Source organism: Atractosteus spatula, chromosome 2 (genome assembly GCF_055471065.1).
Source record: "Atractosteus spatula isolate fAtrSpa1 chromosome 2, fAtrSpa1.hap1, whole genome shotgun sequence".
Lineage (NCBI taxonomy): Eukaryota > Metazoa > Chordata > Actinopteri > Semionotiformes > Lepisosteidae > Atractosteus > Atractosteus spatula.
This window is the reverse complement of record NC_142707.1, coordinates 17,432,205-17,458,958: the sequence shown is the minus strand read 5'-3', so window position 1 is coordinate 17,458,958 and position 26,754 is coordinate 17,432,205. Positions and strand designations below refer to the sequence as shown.

General features: G+C 35.6%; 1 protein-coding gene across 2 annotated transcripts in view; it reads right to left on the bottom strand.

Annotated features, from left to right (window-relative positions):
- The window catches only part of tmem63a (transmembrane protein 63A), a 38,716-nt gene extending 25,771 nt beyond the window's left edge, over window positions 1-12,945 (bottom strand). The window contains exons 1-7 of one of the 2 annotated variants that reach the window (XM_088938124.1): window positions 12,610-12,945; window positions 9,964-10,152; window positions 4,583-4,662; window positions 3,058-3,136; window positions 1,718-1,755; window positions 1,005-1,147; window positions 623-674 (exon numbers count right to left, since the gene is read on the bottom strand). In XM_088938124.1, the coding sequence (XP_088794250.1) occupies window positions 623-674; window positions 1,005-1,147; window positions 1,718-1,755; window positions 3,058-3,136; window positions 4,583-4,662; window positions 9,964-10,128 (557 nt within the window). In that variant the 5' untranslated portion in view covers window positions 10,129-10,152; window positions 12,610-12,945. Of the gene's footprint in view, window positions 1-622; window positions 675-1,004; window positions 1,148-1,717; window positions 1,756-3,057; window positions 3,137-4,582; window positions 4,663-9,963; window positions 10,317-12,609 lie in introns of those variants that run through there. The other variant, XM_088938116.1, reaches the window with a different exon arrangement.
- Window positions 12,946-26,754: the final 13,809 nt, after the last annotated feature.

Genomic DNA, 26,754 nt, shown 5'->3' with positions numbered 1-26,754 from the left:
AACACCTGGATATGCAAAATCTTTGTCTTGTTGCAAATCTCTGTGGCTATAAGAGGGTATTCCAAAAATTCTGGATAATTTCTTTAAAAAATCAGGTATCAGATTGAATTGCATGGCTTCTCTATCTCCATCTGCTTTGTAACAAATCCCTCAAGATATTTTTTTGCCATATACGATTTCTTGCATTAGTAATTTGTCTTTTCGCATACCCCAGCTTGCTCTCCATGAGACACACAGGCACACAGACGGGGAAAGAGAAGCTTAGGGTCAGAGCGCAGAGTCAGCCATTTATATGGCACCCCTGGAGCAGCTGGGGGTTAAGGCCTTGCTCAGGGGCCCAACAGAGTAGGATTCCTCTGACTTCAAGGGTATTGGTTAATAAGGACTATGATTTGCCAGTGATTCTTGCTTTCAGATCCAAGAAAAACATTCTACCTGAACTATATTAAGAAACTTTTGAAGTGTTGGAATAAAGTTCAGGTAGAGAAGTGATGTTTTTGTAGAAACAATAACAAATGGGCATCTAAACTTCAAACAATAATTATATAATTATATTTATAATACTCATTGACAGTTGGAGTGAAGCAAAATTATTAAACATTTTTTATTTTAGAAAACTTACTCCTTCTGTATGTTTACTATAGTTGTTCTTCCAAAACTGTAGGGGTCGGTACCTGCAACAGAATTAAATAACACATAACCAAGACTACTGACAGGTCAAATTCACAACAATTTCATACTGTATATGGAACCACATTTGAGCCTAAACCACACATAAATTATCCTTACTCATTATAAGTGCAAAAGACTAGTCCTTAGTTTGATTCAAGCAGTAGATAAGTGTAAATAAGGGTCATACATTTTTCATATCATATCAAAGAAAAGAATCGGGATACAATCTGACCAAATACATTAACAAATATTGCTGAAAAAAGGTTCTCCTGTATTTCTCTAAAATACTTTCATTACTTGTCTCTAGGTAAAACATGTGTGTTGAGTGTTACCTATCAGATTTCCTGAGAGGTTGACAGGCAGAATAATGGCCACAGAGGAAACACTGAAAACTGCCAAGAGCCCAATGAGATGGCGCTGGAAGGAGAGGTAGTAGATGGCATCCTTGCCACATTTTTCCTGGATCTTTTCTTCACTGCAAGAAAAAAAGCAGTTTACTTGACATCTACAAGCTCCTATCCCCCAATTTGTACTGGTCTATTTGTAAACATATTAATATCATTATTATTGTTAGCACTAGTTGTAATACAGTATCAAGTGGCATTAACATGTATTTGTCCAGTCTTTCATCTGACTGTAGTCAGATATTAGATAAGATAAGATCACTTTATTAGTTATATACTGTACAATTTCTTGCATTAGGAATTCGTCTTTTCGCATACCCCAACTTGCTCTCCATGAGACACAGACACACAGACAGAGAGAGAGAGCACTGTACAGCGCCTGGAGCAGTTGGGGTTAAGGGTCTTGCTCAGGGGCCCAACGGAGTAGGATTCCTCTGCCGGCCATGGGATTTGAACTGGCAACCTTCCAGCCACAGGAAAAGCCACATTGCCACTGCTCCGCCCCATAATATATATGATATTATGCTCATATAAATGCTCAATTAAAAAGAGAAATGTAATACAGTATGTGAAACTAGAAAATGTTTACAAAACATAGGCTAATGAGTTTTGTTTAAATCCTTACATGAAAAGTTACTTACTCCATTCGTATAGCAAAAGTAAACCATGAGCAGAATCCCTGAGAAGAAACATGAGACGTTAATTAGCAATTCATGACTTTTTAGTGGGGATAAACTCAAAAAGGTTCCCATTTTCTTGAAAGATAGATACAGAATGCTAATTACAAACGGAGAACCAGAGAGAGAACACAATTATTAATATTATTATTAATAATAATAAACATTAATTGATAAAGAAAACGTATTCTTCTGGTGAAACTTTGGAATTTCTAAAAACTTCTCATTGTATGAGAAGATCGTCCCATTTTTAGAGTCAATAATTGTTAATAATAAATCTCGAATCAACACAGGAACTCTATCCAACTTGGAAAAAATTAGGAATATATGCACATATCAGTGTCAAAAACTGATACTTGATTTGGCTTTAACATATAATACTGAAAACGCACAAGCAACAGGTCAGACACAGAGCTCACTGAAGCACAGCAATGCAGATTCCAGATTCCTGACCCCATCAAACCACTGGTTTTTGGTCACTTGTGGATCACCACTTAAACGTAGCCCATTAAACCAGTACAACCACTTAAACAAAGCCCAGGTAAAATACAGCACTCTGGACTACAGACACCACCCTGAGGCTGGAAGGCATTATGGGTGAATGCTGAGACAGGTGGGGCAGGTAGAGGAAAACACGTTTTTAAGAAAACTTCAGCTTGTAAAATATAGCATTATACAAATTTGCTTTTGTTCTTTTATACATGGGTAAGAGACACAAACTATACCAGCAACATCCTACAATTTAAATATTTGTATATGGCAAGTTAACACACTTTACCCCACTACATATGAAAGTATAAAAGTTTGGAAACATCAATGTTGCCCCCATTTCTCAATTTGCCTCTGTCAGACTCAGGTGAAGCTCTCACGGATTCCTAGGTAATTGCCATTAACACAGCTAGAAGTCAGTACATGCACTCTGCTGTGACTAGTTCCACTCAGTCTGCTTCATGTGCCACTGGGGCAGTAAGGAGACCACCCCAAAGCACATTACTGCACAAATTCAGCTTTTTGTCGCAAATGCCACAACAGCTATAAGAGCAGCACAGTCGTTAAATTACTGACAAAGACAAGAAAAAAAATATTTATATTCCTGCTTACATTATTAATCTATGAGACACTGTTTAGACTGTTTGGAAACTTCCAATTAACCACAGTATTTTATTATCATATTTAGCTGAGGTCATTTTTTGCAAGTGGGGAGACAGCATCCAATGTGCTCATGGGCACAACAGATTTTAACTGATTTAATGGCTGAGATACAGAGGAGCCCCCAGATGAAAATAATTGTCTTTTGCCTCTACCCTCTCATGTTCAAGTTCCTCAGAAGTTGAAATGGTGGAGGAAAGTCTTCCATATTTCCTGTGAGAAGTTCCTGTGAAACTGAGAACACACATTTCAGGAAGATTAGAGGAAATAACTTCACAGCAGGAATGACAACACTACAGCTGCACTTAAGCACTTGATTTCTTTACATACAATGCTTACAATACTTGTCATTATTATAGACTATGAGGTTAACATGCCTGTAACAATTTAAACATAAGAAGATACAAAGGATTACAAACAAAAGAATTTGGCCTGTTTAGCTTGCTTGATTTCTAGAAGCAAAGTGATCCTAGATTTCTTCAGCTGCTTCTTGAAGGAAGCCAAACTCACTTTCAACAGCATGGTTTTTGAAGTTTATTCCAGACTCCAATAAAACGAACACTCCACTGTTAACAAATTTTTGCTAGAACAAAGTATGCATTTAACAGGTTTTTATCACTGTATGACGATGTTATCACAACAAAGGTGCTTCCCCTCATAGTCACTTCCCTTATGATCTTGCTTACTTAGTATTGCATTTTAATTGAACATCCTACTTATTTTTAACATTGTGTCTGCATGCTGATTCAGAAACCCTTGATTAAACCAAATTAGATTCTTGAACGCGAATGTTCTTTTAGGTGTAAAGTCCTTTAACACCAATTCCTTCTCTGTCTCTCCAAAATGCTCTATTAATGTTGTAAAGGTTTATTCCATGCTGAAAAGATAAGAAAAGAAACAACGTTTCTGCTGTGGAGCCTTCTGACACACCCGAAGAAGGCTCCAGAGCCAAAACGTCGTGTCTCTTTTCTTCTCTTTTCAGCATGGAATAAACTTTTACTTTTTCCTTTGCGGCCTACGCATGCTGACACAGCTACCTACAGTACTTGAACTATTAATGTTGTATTGTGTAACATTGCTCTCCATTAGTCAAGCTTTTGTGATTTAAATTACATCAGATCACATGCTAGTGCTTCTGCTTCTTTCAATTTGTTTCTTATAATCCTGGCATTTAGTTAGAAGCACTCAATTACCTGGTCCTTGACATTTTGTTTTTCCCTTCAGATCTCTTTGTGACTAGCATTTTTGTATCTCTTTTAAAAAACTATCTTTGTATTTTCTTCATTTCCAATTTAGTTCAAATGCTTCGGAGTTTCTAAATCCTCAACCCACACCTATCAGATTCAGTTTTAATCCATTATTTTCAGCTTTTTTTTAGCACCAGACACACTCATCTGTAGTAAAATGAAAATAGTTGTATGGTTATAAATGTCAGTTTTGAGTAAAAAAATGTTTGTTAAAAAATCATTGTTAATGTTCTACCACATTGTTAATGTTAAGTTTTTTTTCCCCAAACACTTCAGAATTCCAATAGGATGAATATGGATATAGCAACACTATTTCATAGGAAAGTCCCATGAAAGGCAGCACAGGGACCAAAACACATCCATTTATTTATTAATTTTAAGTTGCAGTTTTGACCGTTGTTCTTTTGATGATACCCGATTATACGGTACTTACCTGTCAGCATCAGACACCAGGGCCAGTCTCCCATAGTCCCACAATATCTTCCTAATGATAGAAAAGATGGCCAATAGGATCTAGAAAAAAAAAGGTATTTCTTTGCATGCTTGGATAAGTATTTAAAACTTAAACAGGTCAACTGCATCTCCACCTTAAAGCCATTAGAAACATGGTCTTCCCTTAAATTGTCATAGTCAATTATCTCATTGAAACTATTGAAAATGGAGACTAACGTAGAGACACACTGCTTGGGCTCACTGAATAGTCAGTGGCCTTCCATAAACTGTGTATTCCTGTGCACTGCTGTGTTTCCATCCCAATATACAGAATTAGACTCAAACAATTATTTCAACCAACACACAATTGATTGTATGAAACCTTATTTTTATTCAGTATATGCTCATTCCAAGGAACAATACCACTTAAATAATACCTAAACCGGTGACTATTAAAATAATAATATTGGCTAATGAATTATTAGTATGAAACATGAGACAGTTAAATTTTAATTGTGCATCAATACATAGTAGTCCACAAATGTATCCATACCAAAATAAAAACTATATCTAAAGTTGATTTAGCAAAGAAAATGCAGGATTTACAAATGAAAAAATGACAATGGTAAAAATGTATAAAAAAAGAATACTATCTCATTATCATAACTGCAAACAAATAAGGATATATTTCTAAATACACTGTGCTGTAATCTATTTACAACCTCTAAATATTTAGAAAATATTCATATATATAATAAAATATAAATTTTGTCTTCTATCTTTATTTTTCATCTGGTAGTTTCACAAAGCCTTCAAAAGTTAAAAGAAGCTTCTAGACGTCACCTTGATTATAACCAGGTATTGATAGAGGCTGAACACAAAAGCAAAACACACCTGTACACATCACCACTGGGAAATTCAGAGTATTGTCATAAATCCTAATATATTATCATTAACTCCAATAACTCAAATGATAGCTATTAAAATATGAGAAAGTCCTACCCAATGTGTTTTGGAATCAGATAAGTGGTTTGGGAGGATAACACACACCCACTGGAAACAATTGATAATCTGCAACAAAATATTAGGAAACTATCCCTAAGACTACTACTCAAGGCTGATCTCATGAATCCGAGGTCTGTGGTGCAGTACCATGGCAACATAAAACCAAATAGCATTTAGTTGCCAAATAGTAACTAAATAACTCCCATGTCAAATCTGACCACATTATACAGTTGCATAAAAGGTAAAACCTATGCTAAAAAAGAATGCCATCTCTTCAGTGAAGAATACAAATAAATCTCTTTTAATTTAGGATCTGTTGGAGTTCTTGTCAGAACTGAACAATAGACAAATTTCAACGTTTGGGAGGATATTACTAACAAACAATGGTGCCTTCTGTCATGACACTAAAAACAGGGTTATAAATGAACTTTACAACAGGATAACAATAAAAAGCATGCATCAGACTGATTGACATAAAAGTTAAGAGAACATTCTTGGTAGACAGGAGGCTACTGTATATTGTAATTCAATATTGAAGAAAAATTGCATTTTGTTTTTGTAAAAACGTAATGAGAATTTCTCAAATAAAAAGAGCTAATGGTCTGTTCACATCCAACATTCATTTGTGTTTTAATGCTAAACCTATATTAACTTTCTGACAAGTTAGTTTTAAAAAGGAAAAAGGACTACAATACTAGCACAAGCAGAAAGTGGCCCTCCCGGATACTTCCTCCTAATATAGCAGTCTGTGACACTTCCAAGATTTTGCAACTTTTACTTCACTTATTTCACAAATGGTTTCTTTAAATTGTATACTACATGTTACATTGTATAGTCTAGTTAAATGATACTTCTTATTGTTAAGAATTGGAGGTTACCTGTAACAAGCAAGCAGACAAGACTTGGAATCTTTGTTAATTCCTTGTCTCTAGCACATACAGTACAGTACTTCCCACTCAGTATTAGCTGTAAATTATCCTCTAACCTTTACACACCAGCAAACTATAGCTGGGTTACTTATCTTTGAAATGCTGGTCACAATTTTAGTAAAGCTGGACTGATAAGTAAGCAAGTTTTTATATAACCTGCCCATGTATCTACCACTTTGAAACCTGATCACACCAGATTCAAGAAGCCAGTAAAAGGTTGAGTTGATCAGTGTTCACACAAAAGTCATCTAAGGAATGTGGTCAAAGCGACAAGCAGTCTTGGTGTGCCTAGAGAAAAAAGTTTTTTCTCCAGACCAGAAATTCCAAGGCAGTGCCTCAATATGGCAATGGGAAACAAAATAACAGGTCTGACAGGTGAGATTCTAAACTGAAATTCGGACAATTCAAAAGGATCTTTAAAGATATTCAGTAGAGTAGTTGGTGCCAGTCTGTTACCCTTCCTGAACTTTTAAACAGGCTTTTGTAAACTTGCGCAAAAGGCCTGCACTCAACTGAGGGTAAACTGAGTAACCTACAACCTACAAGTGTTTTGAAATTCCAAAAGAGGAAAAATCGTATATAAACACATTATCTTTACAGCCTTATCAGTAACAGCTAGATATGTTTCAACAATAAGGTTTTGTGTTAAGCTATGTGCCTTACAAGGCTGTCATTGCAATACCTTCAACTGACCAACACACAATGGACAAACCTTAAGTATACTGTAAGTTCTGCATAAATGGTTTCCAGAAGTAAATGGCTTTTAAGGAAAACCATAACCTCTAATGTTCACAATCAACTACTACAATACAACTAATTCACTACACAATACTACAGTTCTTTTTGGCTCTTGTTGGTACACCTCAGCTATATAGTCACCACATTAGGTGCTGGAGCCTCAAACATAACAACACAGATCTGTTTGTCTACCGTGCCACCATACAGTATGTTTTGTAACAAAATATTCAGTGGTCATTTCAACATTCAGCAAACAACACTACTAGAAATTAACTATGTTTGTGAGTTTCCTTCTTCTCATACTAATGATTACTTTAAAAAGATAAATATAGATATTTTATACATAGATAAAAATCTTATCTCTGCATGATGCTGTTGGGTGGTCCTCTATAAGCTACATTAAGATAATTAATGTTTTCCCTCAAATGGCAGTAATTGTGGAATTCACAGAACTACTGTTTGTATTGCAATTTGATTTTATTAAGAATTAAAATATACCACAGAACCCTTTTCAAGATTATATTCATGCAATGATGTAATTTAATTCTACATATTGTGACTGAATACATTTTCATTCATTGTATATCCAGACATCAAACTATAAATAAAAAAAGACAGATACTCAGCCTGGTATAAGGCTAAAAAATGCTCTTTATTTAAGGTATTTATTTTTCAAGTAAAAACCAGGTAGGATATACAGTTAAAGGTGTAAATGTTATGCTAAATGGACAACTTAACCTAATAAAACCTAATTTAGAGTACAGTGAATACTATGAATTTTAATAGCCACATTACAAATTGGTGATCTGAAATGAGTCCAAAGAAGAGCAATCACATAATTTCTAGGACTCAGAGGAATGTCTTATACCAGGGGTTGTGCAGGTCGGAGAGCTATTCGGAGAGCTATTCTGAGAGCTGGCTTCTTCCATGAATGTGGTGGATGAGATTCTTAGATCAAATAGCTACTAACAACCAAACAAGCTAAATAGGCCTTTCTCTCATGTCACTGATCAGTTTTAAGAATACAGTACTTTACAAAAAGGAGACTAAAAGCAGTATTACTAGAGGCAGGAAATATAAAAAATGCAAATAAATGTGCACGCACATGGTCCAAATATACACTATCAACCCTTCACATTTTCAAGATTCTCTATGTTGGTGTTTACTTAATGTTACTGTTTTGACTTCAGGATCTTTAGCACTATATTTAAAATAATAATCTGGACATACAGAAGAATATTAATGTTATCAGTCTCAGTGAAATACATTTTAGGAGAAGTAATATGATTGAGGTCTTCAAAATTCCAAAGGAAAATATCTTTTGTATACGCAGTAAAATAAAACTGCATAGAACGCACTTCTGGGACAAACTACAGAGGGAAAGCCACTGAAATCTTTCAAATCTGGGCTTAATATTGTGATGTTTATAGGAAAATTACACTAATGGCTCAAAATGCCTATTTGTATCATTTCATCTATTATAATTCTCTTATTTGTTATAAAAAGAGAAACAGGCCATGTCAGTCTTCCCACCTCAAGATCTGATTTTCATTCTCAAGACTCTCTCTCTCTTTGGCTCCACTTCCCTCAACAGAAAGGGGAGAAGGTCACTCATTCACTGTATATACAGTATCCTATTCGTCCCTGCTTAATTTTCAATTTCTATTCTATATACTGTAATATACTTCTATACAGTTTCCTGTGCAAATGCTACCTGTTCTAGAAAATGTATGTCTGCAAATACACAAAGAACGTTAACTACAAGTAATGATGGCAGAGAAACAAAATTAATTACAGAGTACCTTATAAGATAATTGTAAAGGACTGTGCTCCTGTGTCTATACAAGCAAGATAAACTATCAAATTTGTTTTGGCAGTTTTAGAATTGAGAAGTCTGCAAAACATCAGGGAACCACTAAAAACACATAAGATAAGAAACAAGCAAAACCAAACACAGAAAATATGTATTTTGGGTTACTTCTTTATCAGCTGCTGTAGATATTTCTTAGGCTTCTTTTCACATGACACTACTTGTTTTCAAGTGTTAGATTTATAAATCAATTAATATTACTAATATTAGCATTATATACTCTATATAATGTTAGAATAATAACTAATATATGGCAGTACTTTAAAGATTTTAAAGTAGTTACAAATACTGTATTAACAATCCATATACAATACCTCAAATGCCTAACACGTAACATATGTCTTTTTTACTTTTTGATAGCTAATGCATTTACTTGCTCCTTTCTCTAATTCTGCCTTTGTTCTACATAGCAAAACACGTGAAACATGTGGCACTAAGTCACAATGTAAGTTCTTCATTTACATATTATTCTGTCACTCCTTTCAACTCGGTGAGATTAGCACACCTCACAGTCACAGCCACATAGTGCAAGTAAAACCTCAACAAGTGTTCTTAAATGCAACTCAACTAATATTCTAGCTTGTTTTATAAGATTTACTTCTGCGATATAATCCAAAAGGTCTTATCTGCAAGTTAAAAGTAAAATGATTAAATTATTTAAAAGCTGAAAAAGCAATCATTTGTTTTTTTTTTAAACATGTGACATGATAGAAAAAATAAGAATAAGATCTCCAACAATATTTTTTTTAAACGTTTAATAAACAGCTATGCCTTTCTCAGATGGGGCTGCTGTGGGACAGTGGACCCAGCATTCAAACCTAAGGAAGCTAAGGAACTTACCCCAAAAAAGATAAAATCTATCAGAAGTACAACAGGGATGCCTCCGAACTGCACCCCCCGCAGTACAGTGCTCTCCTCTGCTGGGCTGAAACAATCCGTATTATTAATGCTGGAGCCAGTGTTATTCGCCATTGTGAAGAGGGGAGGACTCAATGGGAGACCCATCTTCAGTCCATGGTTTGAACAAGTCTTAAAAAGAAAACAGCACACAATGTGGGTTTCGTTTTTATTCCACTCAGCTTGTAACACACCACTTCCTCTTCCTCTCTACTTGCACCATATTGATAGTGCTACTCTTATTCCAGCCATTGGACAAACACAGTCGCTGCACAGAGGAGAAAAGAAAATACCACAGAAACAAAGTTCTGTGTCAGGGGAATTTATTCAGACACTTCCTATGCAATCAGGGTCTTAAAGTTGCACAATCCTGTCATACTTGTTATTTCAATGCTTTTTGTTTGGACAGAAATGACAAATAAACGTCATAATGAAGTTCTTTGTGTACTGGTGTTTACCCTTCTGTATGTACACCTTGTCTGTTGGCAGGACAGACCTTTCTTGCATAAATTCCTCCAATGTCAACACCTGGTGTTCCTCATAATCACATTTTATCTAATATTCAGTTAGGCACCCTGGCCTTCTCCACTATACTAGCAAGACATTTGATTTTGCTCCATTGGAAACAACTGGTTGCACTCACTTTCTCCAGCTTGAAAAAATTTGGTTTTCTCTCTGTGGCTCAACTGCAAAATTTTATTCTGCCTGGCAGCCCTTTTTAAATGTAATTTAATTGTAATATTCTTTCTTTTCCCTGAAAAACCAATAAACAAAGTGTAACAACACAAATTGGTAATGATTCTATGTGACCATGGATACTGCTCAGAATTTTATGGTGCTCAGCCATATTTTTAAACAATAGATTGATGGAATGGATTGAGCTGTAGAGAAAATTTGTTCACTAGACTTGCGTTCACTAGAGTTGTGCTTCACTTTTAGCACAACAGGTCAATAAACCTTTCTTACAACTACATTTGAATGTCAAACCTTAGTAGTAAATTCAGACAACACCAACCATGACCTCTTATGACATCTGTCTTACTGCAGCTAATGCATTAAACAGTTTTTAGGGATTAATGAATTGCCTCACTATGAGCTTAGCTTAGAAATTGAAAGATAATATGTCTTCTTCAGATGTTCATCATTTAACATAAAGAAATGCCTTATTCCTCCTTATCTATTCCAATATACAGCATTTATTAGCTCTGGGCAGTATATAATCACACAGTATACAGTATTTAGTATCTTTGGGTTTAGGTTGTAAATGTGAGTCAAGGATTGACCTTCTTGGCAACATGACAAGCAAACTATGTATTTTTACCCACGATTTTTTACTCTGCTAAAAGGAGTTCCAATGATCCTTAAAGCCAAATCCCTGCAGAAAAACTGCACATTTACAAAAAAAAGGTGCATTATAAAAAAGTATCATATAATCGCAGAATAGACAGGAGGACAAGGGAGTGGGGGGATATTTAAAAGTCATTGAAGTAATTTAGATTTGCATTCTACTCTTACTGTGAATTCAAACTGAATTGTTGTACGGGGTCCACTAAAATAGCATAACCTTACTATTGTATTTATGGCATAAATAAAGTAAATAAAATATATGACAGTAGAAGGAAACTTTAAAATATGTCTTAATCTTCATGAAGTACAGCGATACAAATTAGGTCTCAATATATTTAGGACCATCTCTAAGGTTATGAACATAATATGTCTTAACTTTTTTACTGATAATGTATTAAATATTTCACTTCTCTGAACTACGCTAAAAGTAATAAGGTGTTAACATTATGTGCCCGCAAAATCTATTCTACAATTAAGCAAATGAGCTGTATCTTTATCAACATTAATAAACGGTCATATGAAAAGCTTAGATGACACCGATAAATTATCGTAATACTCTTTTTTAAGGTTGAACTGTACCACTGTAACAACTGCAAATGGTGAAGCACTCTATACCATTACAAATAGAACAGTAATATTTCCTAAACTGATATACAACACCAATTTAAGGAACGTTAAATTATCATAATTGTTCTCAAAATTTGCTTATTACAATTATAAGCCTCATAAATGTGTACTTTCGCTGTAACTTTTCTAACCTTGTTGCTAACAGCAGCACCTTACAGAACAGAATCAACTCCAGAAAGCTGCAGTGATATTAGGAAAAAAAATAATAGATCTTCAAGCTAAAGCACTGGTAAAAAGTCTGAAACTGCTTTACTTTCATTTTCTGACGCTTCAAAAACAGGTGATTTTCGTCTTAATTCTATTCTAACAGCTGTTACCACTTAAGCCACTACTTTCGTGTGCACAGTACCTCACTGTGTTTTATAAAGTTAAATAATCTGTTTTATGTAACTTAAATAACGATATGAAGACATTGTTGTCAGTTCATGTTTGTTTAAAAGAAAGCTGAAAATACGCAAAAACTATTTACATGCCATCAGCGCTACCCAAATGCTTTCAACTATCGATGCAGTACTGCCTGGAAATGTCAAACCCAGCTTTAAAAAACAATGATTAAAAATATCCATAGACCGAACACATCCAACAAAAAACATAAATCGTTTACAACACTAATACCTGAACAATGTACCCTGATGAGATTTCCCCATGACCACCGTTCCTGCTTCAAATTCCCAAGGTAAAAAAAGTTAGGAAGTTGTATGATGTCCGCCCATGCGCAGTGGTCACAAAGTTTTTCTTGTACGGTGAGTTTCGGAAGTCTGTATTATACCAAGCTATTATTCTAAAAAAACACTCGAGGTAATGTGTTGCACGCTCAAGATTTTTTTAGTTTGTTTTCAAGATAACTTGTTTAATAACGCAAGTTTTGTTTTACTTTTATGACAAACTGAAAACTGACATTTGTCGTAGAAGTCACATTTCTGGTGCAACTACTTTTTTTCATTTGGGTTTGCTTAAATAATTGTTTACCGTCGTGTCACATGTACAGTGTGTAAGAGGTGTGTAAGCACGAATAGGTGTGGAAATTCAAACATCACTAATTGCTAATCCTTTTTTTCTAGGTTTTGTTTCTTTTTAAGGATTGTATATCACTTAGGTTAGCAACTTACTGTGAACAGAACTGTTGTTTTAGAACATTGCAAAATAAGGTCAGATGATTCAACAATCTTTTTATCAGTAACAAATTACAAGTATTTCTATGGTTTTGATGCAATAAAGTTTATCATTAATTGTGTGTAAACTCAGAAAATATACATTACAGATTACAGGAATTTAACATTTCTCTAATGGAAGCAAGTCAAAATATTTGATTTTTAAAAATAATAAAGCAAAGATGAAGACTTTATATTATACAGATACTATATCTTTGGGTGCTAAGTATAATATTATAATGTAGAGTGATCACTACTGGCAATATAGATTGAAGTATTGTATTTATATTGTTTTTCAGCATCCATTTTTGTGGAAAACCATATAAATTTTAAGGATATTAATTTTCTCAACTTTTGAAAGTATGCATGTTTAATGACTGGCAGCTGCTAAGTAGGTCAAATCATCATTAAATTAGTGAAAAGTGGGGTCAATCTGACATGCATATTTGAAAATGCTTTCAAAATCCTATTACTGCTTGAGGATCAATTAAAACACAGGCAATTTCATTCACAACCAGAGGTTTTCAAGTTGAAAAAATAAAATTAGCTGAAACCATCAGTGACACTTGTCGTAGTAGTCCTGCTTCTGGTGCAACTACTTTTTTATTTGGGTTTGCTTAAAACATTTACCATCTTGTCACATGTACAGTATGGAAGTATGGAAACTTAAACACCCTCTCTCACTCAACATCTGTCAGTTTTATCTCTCCTCGTGGAACCAACTGCCGTGTTATAACACAGTTTGAAAAATAAGAAAAAATAACTCCCTGTTTTTTTGACAGACATTTTATCTAGTGTCAACAGGATGAATGAATGTGAATAATCTTGCTGCATAAAACAAGATGGCTACCTGTCTACAATTTTCATTCAACCAAGTAATTTCAAATATTGTAAATATTGATCTTTTAATATGTCTTTCATGCATGGTTGTTCCACCATATTCTATGATAGCTACCTGACCCATATAAGATACTAAAATGATTCCAGCACTGCTTTGGCACAATTCTAGCTGTAAAACTAGTCCAGTTACGGCATGAAAGACCTGGGCCATTGTCAAATTTTATTACAATCCAGTCATATCCAATCTAAATTAGCCAACAGCCTGTTTACAGAGAACCTGTCACAAGGGAACAATCTGGGATTCTGCACATAATTTGCAAAACTATGCAGACTCTTACAGAGATGTAACCAAGCACAGGGTGAGATCCATGAGATGAGATACAAAATAAAGCAGAAGCATGATAACAAAGATAGAGAAACTCACAAGCAAGACTCAAGGGGCCCAGAGATGTAACTGTCAGATCTGAGTATTTATTTTCTAAATCACCTGGAATAGGCATGCTCGTAAATCATCTTCAGGTGATCCAAATCTCCTGTCACACAGTTTCTGCGGCAACCAGTGCTGGGAGAAGGGTTGGACGGTGAAGGAATTTGTTGCCTTGTCAATAGATCTCCCTGGAACTTTTTAGTCATGTAAGGCTTTACTTTTCATGCAGATCCAACACATCAACCATGGTGATTGCATCATGCTCAGTGACTGGAAGTTTTTGGGATTGAACGAAAGTGACTTAAGAGAGCTACAGCAGATCCGTTACCAAGAATGGGCAACAATTGTACCTAGATAGTGTGTGACATTAATAGGAACATACCCTAAAAGACTGTAATTACTGCCAAAGGTGCTTTCACCGTATATGGAGTTCATGGGTGTGAATACTTATTAATTCAATATATTTCAGTTTCTGCTGGCATTTACTGTAATTTATCTTATCTTTAGAAGTCCTCAGTTTGGGCATTCAGGTTTTACATAAAAGATTAAGTTTCACATAATGTGTAACCTTATTTTAGTTTGGGGAAACCAAATAATTGTTACTTTTTTGTGCTGTAGTTTAATGTTCTTCTAAAAAAAGATGTTAGGATACAGGAGGCATTACATGTTGGGGATATAAAGCTGTAATACTTCTCTAGAACAATAATTTTGCTGTTATTAAATCCATCTAATTTTGAGTTAAAGTTCCTAGTATGGAATTAAAATATTATCTTACTGTGGGTGCAGCATAGCATTGCAGCATTGCTTCCTTGTAGGTCTGGGGCCCTACAAGGAAGGCCCTGGGGTTCAATCCTGAACCTAGGGTGCTGTTTGTGTAGGGTTTGTATGTTCTCCCTGTGATTCCACAGGGCGCTCTGGTTTTGCACAGTCCAAATACACACTGGTAGATTAATAAGCTTCTGTGAAAAGTGTGTGTGTCTGATGTCTACCCTGCGATGGACTAGTATCCTGTCCAGGGTGTACCATGCCTTGTGCCCGTGGCATGCTGGGATGGGCTCTGGCACACTCATGACCCTGAATTGGAAGAAGCCATTGGAACATGGATGGATGTGTTTCGTGGTTGTGTCTTAATGTGTTTTGTGGTAAATATAAACTTGTTTGATTATGGGTATTTTGAAATTGGTGTGGTTCTGTTTTACTTACTAATAAGGTGAGCAGAAGTTTGTAGAATTTCATATTTTGCAGAATTGTTTTTATTACACAGAATCCCCCAGGAGCAAGACCACATAGGATTTTTTTTTCTAGTGGTGTGGACACCTCTCCCACTAGTGTCCATTCATTGCAGCTGCAAGCTGGATTACAACTTTGCCCTGACCTTGCCAACCCATTACATATCTAAAAGGACAGCTGAAAATCACTTTTATATCATCTGCACCATAGCACTGTGTAAATCCTATTACTGTTTTAGTTTCAAGGGATCTAGGCGGTGCCCTTCTCAATAAAATCCTACGTCATATGAACTCTTCATGTATTTGATGAATTAAACATTAAAACACAACTTCCAAGAAAAATAAATTTAATAATGTATGAAGTAACAACAAAGGTTAAGAGATTTCATTTGAGATAAGATCAATCTAGAAAATACAGAGCTGTCCAATAATATTTTATCAGAAAGTGAGCTAGTCTCTCCTCATTTTCTGTCTTTATTAGGGCATCTTGTAGAAATAATAGAACAACAAAAATATACTAGAGAAAAATGTTTTAGGCAAGTATTCCAGTACAATGATAACAATGCAAAAAAATCCAGTTACATGCTCGCCAAGTTGTCTGCTACATACTGTAGATCCTGATTTAGTACTGCTATCCACACCCATGGGTGTTTAATGGATGAGAGATGCTGCACCACACAGCCCATAGCCCAAGCCTCGCCCCCAGCCTTCCCTTGAATCCCTAGAGAAAGCTCATGTTCAGCAGACATTGTGTGAGAGCAAGGTTTATTGAACCTGTTGAATAATTTAGTATAAATTTAGTACAGTGTAAGCATATGCAATATATATGAAAAATGCAGTGATGTATGTATTTTTTAAATACAATTTACAATTAAGACTATAACTAAAAAAAACCCATAGTGGATTTAAATCTGATTTAATGATAATACAATTTTGGAAATCCTTTTGGAAACAAAGCAAAATGTGTGGGGAATGCCAATAGCTCATTATTAATTTGCTTCATTTTATTAAAATGAGAAATTACTCAGAACAGTACTATGTGGCCATGCTACAATGTCATTGGGTTTCAAGCAAGCTTTATATTGTGACAGGTCTACTGTCACACCCTCTACAGATAGAGGGCGCTCCTACTCTGTCCTGTCCCTAGTTTCCCTGTGCTTTGCTTGTCCTTCCGGTGTGTCTTTGTCTGGGGCTATATATTTCCGGGTCACCCTTTCCTCTTCGCTCAGCATTGAGGAATCGGATGTTTTGAGACCTGCCTAACACCAGGTCGTCTCCTCCATGGCCTGAGGGCATAGGTTTCTACCCGACATCTTCTGACCTCCTGAGCCCAAGCTAACCCCTGTTTTGCCGCTACCCATACGGTGTTTTTCCACTCTCCTGCCATTCCACAGCATGCTCTTTCCCACATCCGTGACACCTACCTCAACCAAGGTGGCTCAGGAGACCTGAACACATGGAAATCACAGTAGTCAACAAGGGTTTTGTACAAGGAGGCTTTTTTTCCAATCAAAAATCTTCTCTAAACAAAGACTTACTCTACACCCACCCAAAACCAGTTACCAACACCAGTCCCTTTATATATCAAAGTAGTCTTTACCTCATGTGAAAACGTGACTCTCAGCTCAGATAGCACTAACCCTAACAGGCCATTACAAATGTTGGCAATGAAGAGTATCGGTACTGTACCTTCTGTGAACAACCTGCAAAAAAATGAAGAAAAATAAATAAATTACAAAAAAGATAGTATAATAACTATTTTTCATTTGTAGGTTAGTCAATTTGTTGGCACGGTGACACAGCGGTTAGCATTGCTTCCTCGCAGTGCTGGAGCCCTAAGTTCAGTTCCTGGGCTGCTATCTCTGTGGAGTTTGTATGATCTTCCTGTGGTTGTGTGGGTTTCTTTCCACAGTCCCGAGACATACTGGTAGGCTAATTGGCTTCTGGAAAAACTGCCCTGGTGTGAGTGTGTACACGTTAGTACTATATGTGTGTGCATCTATGTACTGGTGTCCAGTCCAGGGTGCTTACGTCCATTACTTGTTAGCACAGCCTCTGCCTCCAACCCTGGCTCTGGCTTTCCTGTGACTCTACACTAGATATATTTCATAATCTGTAATAAACATAGATTTTTAGTATTAACATAACATTTAACATCACTTTATTAGCCCTATACAATTTCTTGCATTAGGAATTCGTCTTTTCGCATACCCCGGCTTGCTCTCCATGAGACACACAGACACACAGATAGGGAGAGAGCCATTGTACAGCGCCCCTGGAGCAGTTGGGGTTAAGGGCCTTGCTCAGGGGTCCAACAGAGTAGGATTCCTCTGCCGGCTGGGAGATTTGAACCCGCAACCTTCCAGCCACAGGCGTAGATCCTTAGCCACAGACCCACCGCTCCGCTAAATGCAGTTAAGTATTTACATAATTACAGATTGTCTTCATAAAGCACCATCAATTGTATTATATCACAAAATAAAAATTATAAGCCTATTCACTAGAATTCTACATGTGTCTGTATGAGAAACATTTATCGTGGATCTAAATTTACTTGAGTGGGCACTGCTGGGATCATTAATGAACAATAAGGAAACTTTCCACTAGATGGTGCTGTAGTACTATTCCTATTCAACATGAGTCCTAGCCTGATAAAGCACACTATCAAGCCCTCCTATGATAAAAATAATGATCATAATAATAATAATTGCTTACACTTATATAGTACTTTCTGGACACTCCACTCAAAACGCTTTACAGGTTTTGGGGACTCCCCTTCACCACCACCAATGTGCAGCATCCACCTGGATGATGCGATGGCAGCCATAGTGCGCCAGAACGCTCACCACACATCAGCTATCAGTGGGGAGGAGAGCAGAGTAATAAAGCCAATTCATAGATGGGGATCATTAGGAGGCCATGATTGGTAAGGGCCAAGGGGAAATTTGGCCAGGACGCCAGGGTTAAACCACTATGCTTTTTGAGAAACACCCTGGGATTTTTAATGAACACAGACAGTCAGGACCTCGGTTTTACATCTCATACGAACAACGGCACCTTTTCCAGTATAATGTCCCCGTCGCTATACTGGGGCATTAGGACCCATATAGGCCACAGGGTAAGTGCCCCCCACTGGCCCCACTAACACCTCTTCCAGCAGCAGCCTCCCAGGAGGTCTCCCATCTAGGTACTGACCAGGCCCACACCTGCTTAGCTTCAGTAGGTTGCCAATTGTGAGTTGCAGGCTGATATGATATGATATTGGATACTACTAACTTGAGCATAACATGAGCATATCCTTATCACATTAACACGCACATTAACATTGACTTCTGCGTTAGTTGTAGTACAGTGCGATGCAATGTACTTTGTTGTGTGGTTCACTGGCCAAAGACGATTGATAGGTGGCACTTGTGGTGCTTTAGATGTTAGTGAAATGATTGCTCCATTTAATCTGTTTCTCTATTGTGCCTGTTTAAATCCACTTAATATGGAATATTAATATGGAATTTTGTAATTAAAGGGAAATTTTGATAACTGACAATAAAAATAATAGAAGTATACTGTAATGTCTATGTATGCCATAAACTTATTAATTTATAAACATACATACTGTATATAGCTGGTAGTGGTAGCAAAAAATAAAGGAATAAAGTACACAATAGTATTCCACCTTCATAAACATTTTCTACATTAAAGTTTTTAACTCTATCACTTACTATGGTTATTTTGGAAAGGTTTTGAAGTGCTCGTTCTAACTAACATTTATATACTTATATAAATATGTATAATATTGTATATACGTATAGAAAAAGCTATAATGTTTTAACCTTTTCTATGAATCATTCTTGGCATTATTGTTGTAAAAAAAAGTTGTAGTACTTTTTTAAATCCACTTAATAGGGAAAATATTAAATGTAAATAAATTTTGGTAGCTGAAAATAAAAATAGTTTCTGAACATAATTAACAATATTAATCTATGAATCTAAATATAATATATTTATATAGCTGATAGTGGTACTGTATTCCACTTTCTTTGTAAACATCTACATTGTTTTCTTTAACTTGTTAATTTGTGATTATTTTTGACAATCCATTTTAGATACATTTTGTTGTTGTTATTGTTGTAATGGACAATGAGATACTCCTAGTATGGTCACACTACATCTAGAGGTATTTACATCATTACCAGAGATCTCCAGGGATGGTATGGAAGATGGAAAGACCTTGCTAATGACATGGTGATGATACAGTATGTATGAAGATGTCACAAGCAAGAATATCATTTTCTGTAATGGTGCATTTGTGTGCACTACGTCGAACAGGACATTCAAAGAAGTATTGACATTAGAGTACTTTAGTAGCCCGCAATTGTACACCAGTACTCTGTGGGTGATTGCTAGAGTTAACTGGAGGAAGAACAAACCATGCTTCTAACCTTAAATGTACAGAATTGTGCTCATGATTCAGAAATGCCTCTTCTTCCCATTAATGTTAAATGAGTTTTAAATAACCGTTCAAGAGGTGGTCAAACCTTAATGTTTCCCACTTCTGACTACCCAATAAAGCTCAGCAGGTGTAAGCCTGGCCAGTACCTGGATGGGAGACCTCCTGGGAAAGGTAAGGTTGCTGCTTGAAGAGGTGTTAGTGGGGCCAGCAGGTGGCGCTCACCCTGCAGTCTGTGGGGGTCCTAATGCCGCAGTATAGTGACAGGGATACTAAACTGTAAAAAAGACAACATTTTTCGGATGAGATGTAACCCCAGCTTCCTGGCCAAATTTCCCCAGGCCTTTACTAGTCATGGCCTCCTAATAATCCCCATTTATGAATTTGCTTCAACACTCAGTTCTTCTCCCCACTAATAGCTGAAGTGTGGTGATGTTGTTCGACTTTGGGCTTCGCTTTCTCCAGTTGGGTGGCACACACTCATGGTGGTCGAGGAAAGCCCCCATTACCTGTAAAGCACTTTGAGTGGAGTGTCCAGAAAAGTGCTATATAAGTGTAAGGATAATGATGATGATGGTTATTATTATTATTGAGGTGAAAACAATTAATAAACAGAAGTTTAATAAGCTTACTTATAGCAAATAGTTCTATTACACTGGTCAAAGAAGCTAGAATAAGTATTTAGAACTTCAAACAGATTGACTGTTTGAAGAAACTGGTTGGTAATTGTTAATGAAGACCTTTCTCTAACTCCAAATTTTTATTTTGAAATGCATTCTGAATTTTATATTTTGTGTATATGGTTCTAATTTTAGATGAATTAAATATTAATGCATATTAATTAAATATTAAATAATCTAATTAATTCTCTGGTTAATCTTATATTTGTTAATTTTAGAATTAATTTAGAAACTGATGTGAAACTTGTGAAAGTGTCTTGATTCTTCTTATTAAATACTATAAGTATTCATTTAAATAATAACAACACTCAAACTCTTACAAACAGTAAGCACCTCCATTTCATATTCAGTTATCTTAGAGTTGAGATCAGAGGATGGCATCTCCTGCAGCAAAGGGGATATAGATACGGGAAATCCGGATCTGGAGGGGGTGGCAAAGTGGCACAGTGGCTACCACTGCTGTCTTGACCCCTGGGTTCAATTCCTGGGGTGCTATCTGCACAGAGTTTGTCTGTTCTCCCAATGCTTGCATGGGTTTCCTCCCAAACGTCCAAAGACATGCTGGTAAGTTAATTGGATTCTGTAAAAATTAGCGTGAGTGTGTGCGTGTTTGTCTATGCCCTGTGATAGATTGGCCAGGATGTATCCTGCCTTGTGCCTGTTGCATGCCAGGATAGGCTCTGACCCCTCGTGAGTCTGAACTGGATAAAATGGCTAGAAAACGGATGGATGTATTAGAAGACCCCTTCTGGTTTACCATCACTATTTATGGCAACATGGGGTCAGGCTATTACCAAAATAACTATTTTCTTTGTGTAGACTGATGAATACATAATGTAGATCACCTCAATGATTTGTGGCTAAGTTATTCCATTATTTTTAGGAACAATTTAAACAAGCAGCTATAAAGTATTCACACTGTTAAAAATGTGTATAGGAAATACAAAGTGGACTCTTGAGACAATAGTATTGAAAAGAACACTAATATTATATTCTGAGTATTACATTATACACATTATAGGCCTTAAAACTAAACTCAGGCAGTCACATGTGATGTACAATGGGGGGTATGGTGCATAGTACAAGAAAGTCTATTATACTAGCTTTCTTGGTAATGTCAACATTTCACTAAGCAGAGACTCTCTCAACTCCTGCTGGTTTTTCCTTTTAGACAGTAGTATCATCTGTTGTGGTTTCACAGGATCACCTTCTGTGTTTGACCATTCTGGCTCAATTCTGTGCTGTCTAGACACAATTGTCACTCAGCAGCCTGTGTAATTATGCTTGTTTCTTATTTGTCTGCTGATCCTGATGCTGAACCATGTAAACAGATTATAAGTAAGCTTGTGTGCCTCTGTCTACACCCTTGGTGACAAACCCCCCCTTCCTTTTACAAGTTAACAAGGGCTGCATTTCACTACAGGGAGCTGATAAAAGTGAGGGAGACCCCAGTGGCAGACAATCTGGTAAAGGGGACTGTAATAAATTCACATGTCTGAACAGAAGCAATCTGTTTACACTAATCCTGCCAATACCACCTAGATGCTGAAAATATACTTTTGGGAATTTTCTTTGAAATCTCTATGAAAAGTCAATGAACAACATGAATTCCTGTGGGTGATACTTTTGAAATGCTTTATGCATGGAAAAGGATGCTTTTATTTCATTCTTTGACTTTAGTCTAAGTTCTAAAACTGGATCACAACAAATTGTTTGGTTATTTTCATTCACATGGAACTTTTGTCGAATAAGTTCTGCACCAATTGTAAAGAAAAAAAATTACAGCAGATTTTTCCTACAAGAACCAGGGTCCACGCTTTCTCAACTAAACACCATATGTGTTTGAATATTTGTAGGTTTGAATGAAAAGGAGAATTGTGATCTATTTTCTTATCAAGACAACATAAGCACATAAGAATGTATACAGGAGAGAGTATGTTCTACAAGAGGAGGTCATTTGGCCCATCTAGCCCATTTGGTCATTAGTAGTTAAATGATCCAAGGAATGAATTGAACAGATCTCCTTTCACAAGATAGTACAGTATTTCATTGTAATAAACAATCACTAAATACATAGTTAAACACTTAAAATTAATATTTAATAATGCAATTAAGTTAGATGGTAGCTTCAATGTTAAAAATGCTCTACGTTTTACAAAAATTACATCTGAAAAATAGGAAAAACTGTAGAGGAAATTTAAAAAAATACAACCTAAAAAATGATATTCATTGATCATGATCCTGGGGCATCTCTGTGTCTGTTAATTTTTGTTCCTACTGAGCTCTTAATCACTGGTGTTAACTGATGTCTTAAAATAACATGTTTTTATGCTATTTTTCAGAACTCAGTACTTAGTTTAAGAAATGATCCTATGTTTCCAAACACCTTCAGGACATAGACATTTGTGCAGGAAACTTCAAGCTGCGGGTGCTAATATGAAGTTTAGAGGGGGGAGAGACAACACCTTTGTGCAATATGTGAACACCAAAATGTCTTTCTTTTTAAGTTTTAGTTGCAGCATCCAACTATATACAATCCAAATAAATTTCAAGGGGAACAAGACACAGCAGCACAAGATTAAGAAGCTAAAAATGGGTATAATAATATTTTACAAAAGAGCCAAAGCTACTAAAAAAGTTGCTAAACTGATATTAGAAAAATAAAATCAAATTACACAGTAAATAGACTGCTACTGTTATCACAAATATTTCTTATTGTATAATATTTGGCAAAAAAAGTTTCATCTCAATACAAATAAAGCAATTTCAAATATACTTGTTTTTACTCTTTACAGCACAGTAATAAAATATTATACATTTATAGTTGCATTTTACATTTAACAATACAATTTAAGTTACATAGTTACTTTAAAATGTGAAAATGAAAACTCAAATTTTCTATGCGGAGGAATGAAACAGTTAATTTAAACTGGTAGCTAAGTTTAACTTGTTATTCTGTCTTTCTTATACTGTAAGCAATTCTATATTCTTATTGAAAACATAAAACATTTCTGTAGAAGCTACTACTTAGTCATATATCGACTAACTGCTTAGAATGTTGCAGTAACAATTATAAAAGCAGGTATTTAATATGAACATTGCATAAAAAACAACAGGATTAAAAGCAAAGATGAAAATGTCTGTCTCATATTAAAGTAAGTGGTACATAATATTAATTCTTGATTGACTATAACTAGTAGAAACAAATTAAAGAAGGTGGGTTTGTTGTGAAAAATGGCAATATTTTTTGTTAACAGTCAAATATCCTTCAATTACGAGTGCTTTAAAAACTAGTTATGGTCGATAGGTAAACAGGCCTGTCTTCCAGAAACAGGAGCACAGCAATAACCCATCCATCCATTTTCTAACTGCTTTATCCAATACAGGGCTGCAGGGGAACCGGAGCCTATCTTGACAAGCAATGGGCACAAGACAGGGTACATACTGTAGGATGTCAGTCCAATGCAGGGCACACACCGACACAAACACGCACACACTTACACCGGGGCAATTTTCCCCAAATCCAGTTAACCTACCAGTATGTCTTTGGGCTACTGGATGAAACCAGAGCACATATAGGTAACACAGTGTGATATGTGAACTTAGAAAGAATATATAAGCTCCATACAGATAGCGCACCATGTCTGGAATTGAACACCGAGCCCCAGCCTGCAAAGGCAACAATGCTAACCATTGCACCACTATGCCAACCTGCAATAATCAACTTTTTTAAATGACGGTACAATATAATTAAAGGCAATATGAACATCTACATCCCAAGACACAATTTAAGTATAAGCTTGATTATAAGTAGGATTTTAACATACTGAACAAAATTAGGGGAATCCAATAGCTGCAGGTGGCAATCTGGTTAGTACCACTGCTTAACAACTTCTGGGATTTTGTTTGATTCTGGACTGGAGTGTCATTTGCAGTTTGACAATTCTTCCGGTTTTTGTGTAGGTTTTCTGTAGGTGCTCCGCTTTCCTCCCACCTTTCAAGGGCTAGGTGAATTGGTGTTTCTTTATGGGCCCCATATGTATGCCTTGCTATAGACTGGCTTGCAGTCTATGCTTCAGCAATAGACTCAGGGTTGGTGTAAACCTTATCAGGAATCAGCAAAAGTTCAAAAGCATTATTAAATGTGTAGCTAGTGTTCTTGGCTCAGAATCAAAATGTCAGTTTAAATTTCCAAGTAGTAAAATCCTGTCTATATATGGTATAGCGGTGAGATTTCCATTCAGAAAAATTGATTAGGTATACAAAGCTAATAAATATTATTGCAATGTTGCAGTTTTAAGAAATGGGACATTTACAGTATGATGTTTCCCAAAACCCAAAAATTAATAAATACACTTTAAATGTATTATGGAAATTTATTTTTCTATTGTCAAAGTGTTTTCCTCTCTTAGGTTAAATATAATTTATATTACATGTTATGGTTGAATTTAATCATCCTTGTGATCGGTTGTAAAGTAACCATTTTAGAAAACAGCATTGATCATATTTACATTTACGTCTGCTGGGACAGATTTATTTTCACTCTATTCTTTAGTGCTTTTTGACATTCTGTAACTTAGAGGAACACTTGGCTGAAGCATTTCATGTATTAGCATAAAATAATATTCTCTGAAGACTGCGAATTAGTGTTTTATTTCCAAATCTGGGCTAAATAATAAAATATACTTAGGAAGATAAACCTTTTAGTAACATTTTACAATTAAAGTCCTTAATATATTGAAATCAACATCATTAAATGCAACCATTTTCTGAATTATTGTGGCTTATGCTATATTATTAAATTACAATTATGAGAGGAAATCATCATAAAGCTGATTTCAATTATTTCTACTTTATGTTTTTTTTAAGTAAAATAGATGTCCCTATTGTATTGGACATATAAAATTCGTTTTAAGAGAAAATTTTCCATCTGCAACACTTAACACAAATGTGTAATATATTAAGTATTCCTAGGGAAATGGCTATATTAACTGCTTTGTAACACACTTGAACTTGAGGCACATTGTTGAAAATCAAGGGGTAATTATACTTAAAACGTGTTGTGCAACTGGTAGCTGAATCAAATATTTTCCCTTGTAATGTATTATATTTTAAGATACAGACTGTCAAATGTATATTCCACTGCTATGATTATTAATACTGCTACAATATTCAGCATTTTGGACAGAAAAGCGGTATAAAAGCACAAATATTTCTATCAACGCTGAAATCACAAACAGAAGTCGACCTGCCGCTTAATAGTAAAATTAATTGATTTTCAGTAAATTGATTTGCTAATTCCTCTGATTTGCACTGTGATTTGATTTTTTCTTTTGTACAGATATCTAATGATTTCGATTTAGTCTACATCATACATAGACAACTTCGTAAATCATGTTCTTTCACCTATTTTGCACGCATAGCCCACTTCACGTGCTAATGGACTATACCTAATTATCGCCGGTCTTTGTGGAATTGGCATATGTGCATGTGATAATCCCCTTTAAAAAACGACTTTAGAATACCGGAAATAATATGTCAATTGTGCAGTTCTTATCAGTTTCTCTGAGGAAAAATGCCAACGATGAAATGTGTTTCCTTTTTCCCGAACATACCTTCCGGTGTCAATGTTCTGCAAATGTTGCTGTAATTGCTTTCATTGTGCACTTGTGTATTCAGAGTCTTAGTAATTAAACTGCCCATTAAGCATCGTTTTATGACATCAGTGCCGAACTGCTTTTAGTTTAAGCGTTGGACGGTTGAACTCATGTCTGCCTTATCTCAACAATCTTTCAGCTTCTAACACATAATTGATTGACGTTTTACGTTATCAAATATGGGTTCTAAAAGGACTTATGTACCGAGCCGAATGCTTACAAAAAGCTTAGCTTTAGTATAGCTATAGGTATTCTACTACAGCTTCAGTGAATAGTGTATTAAGGCATGTACAGTATTCCAGTCTGATATAGTAATAAATTGCACTTGA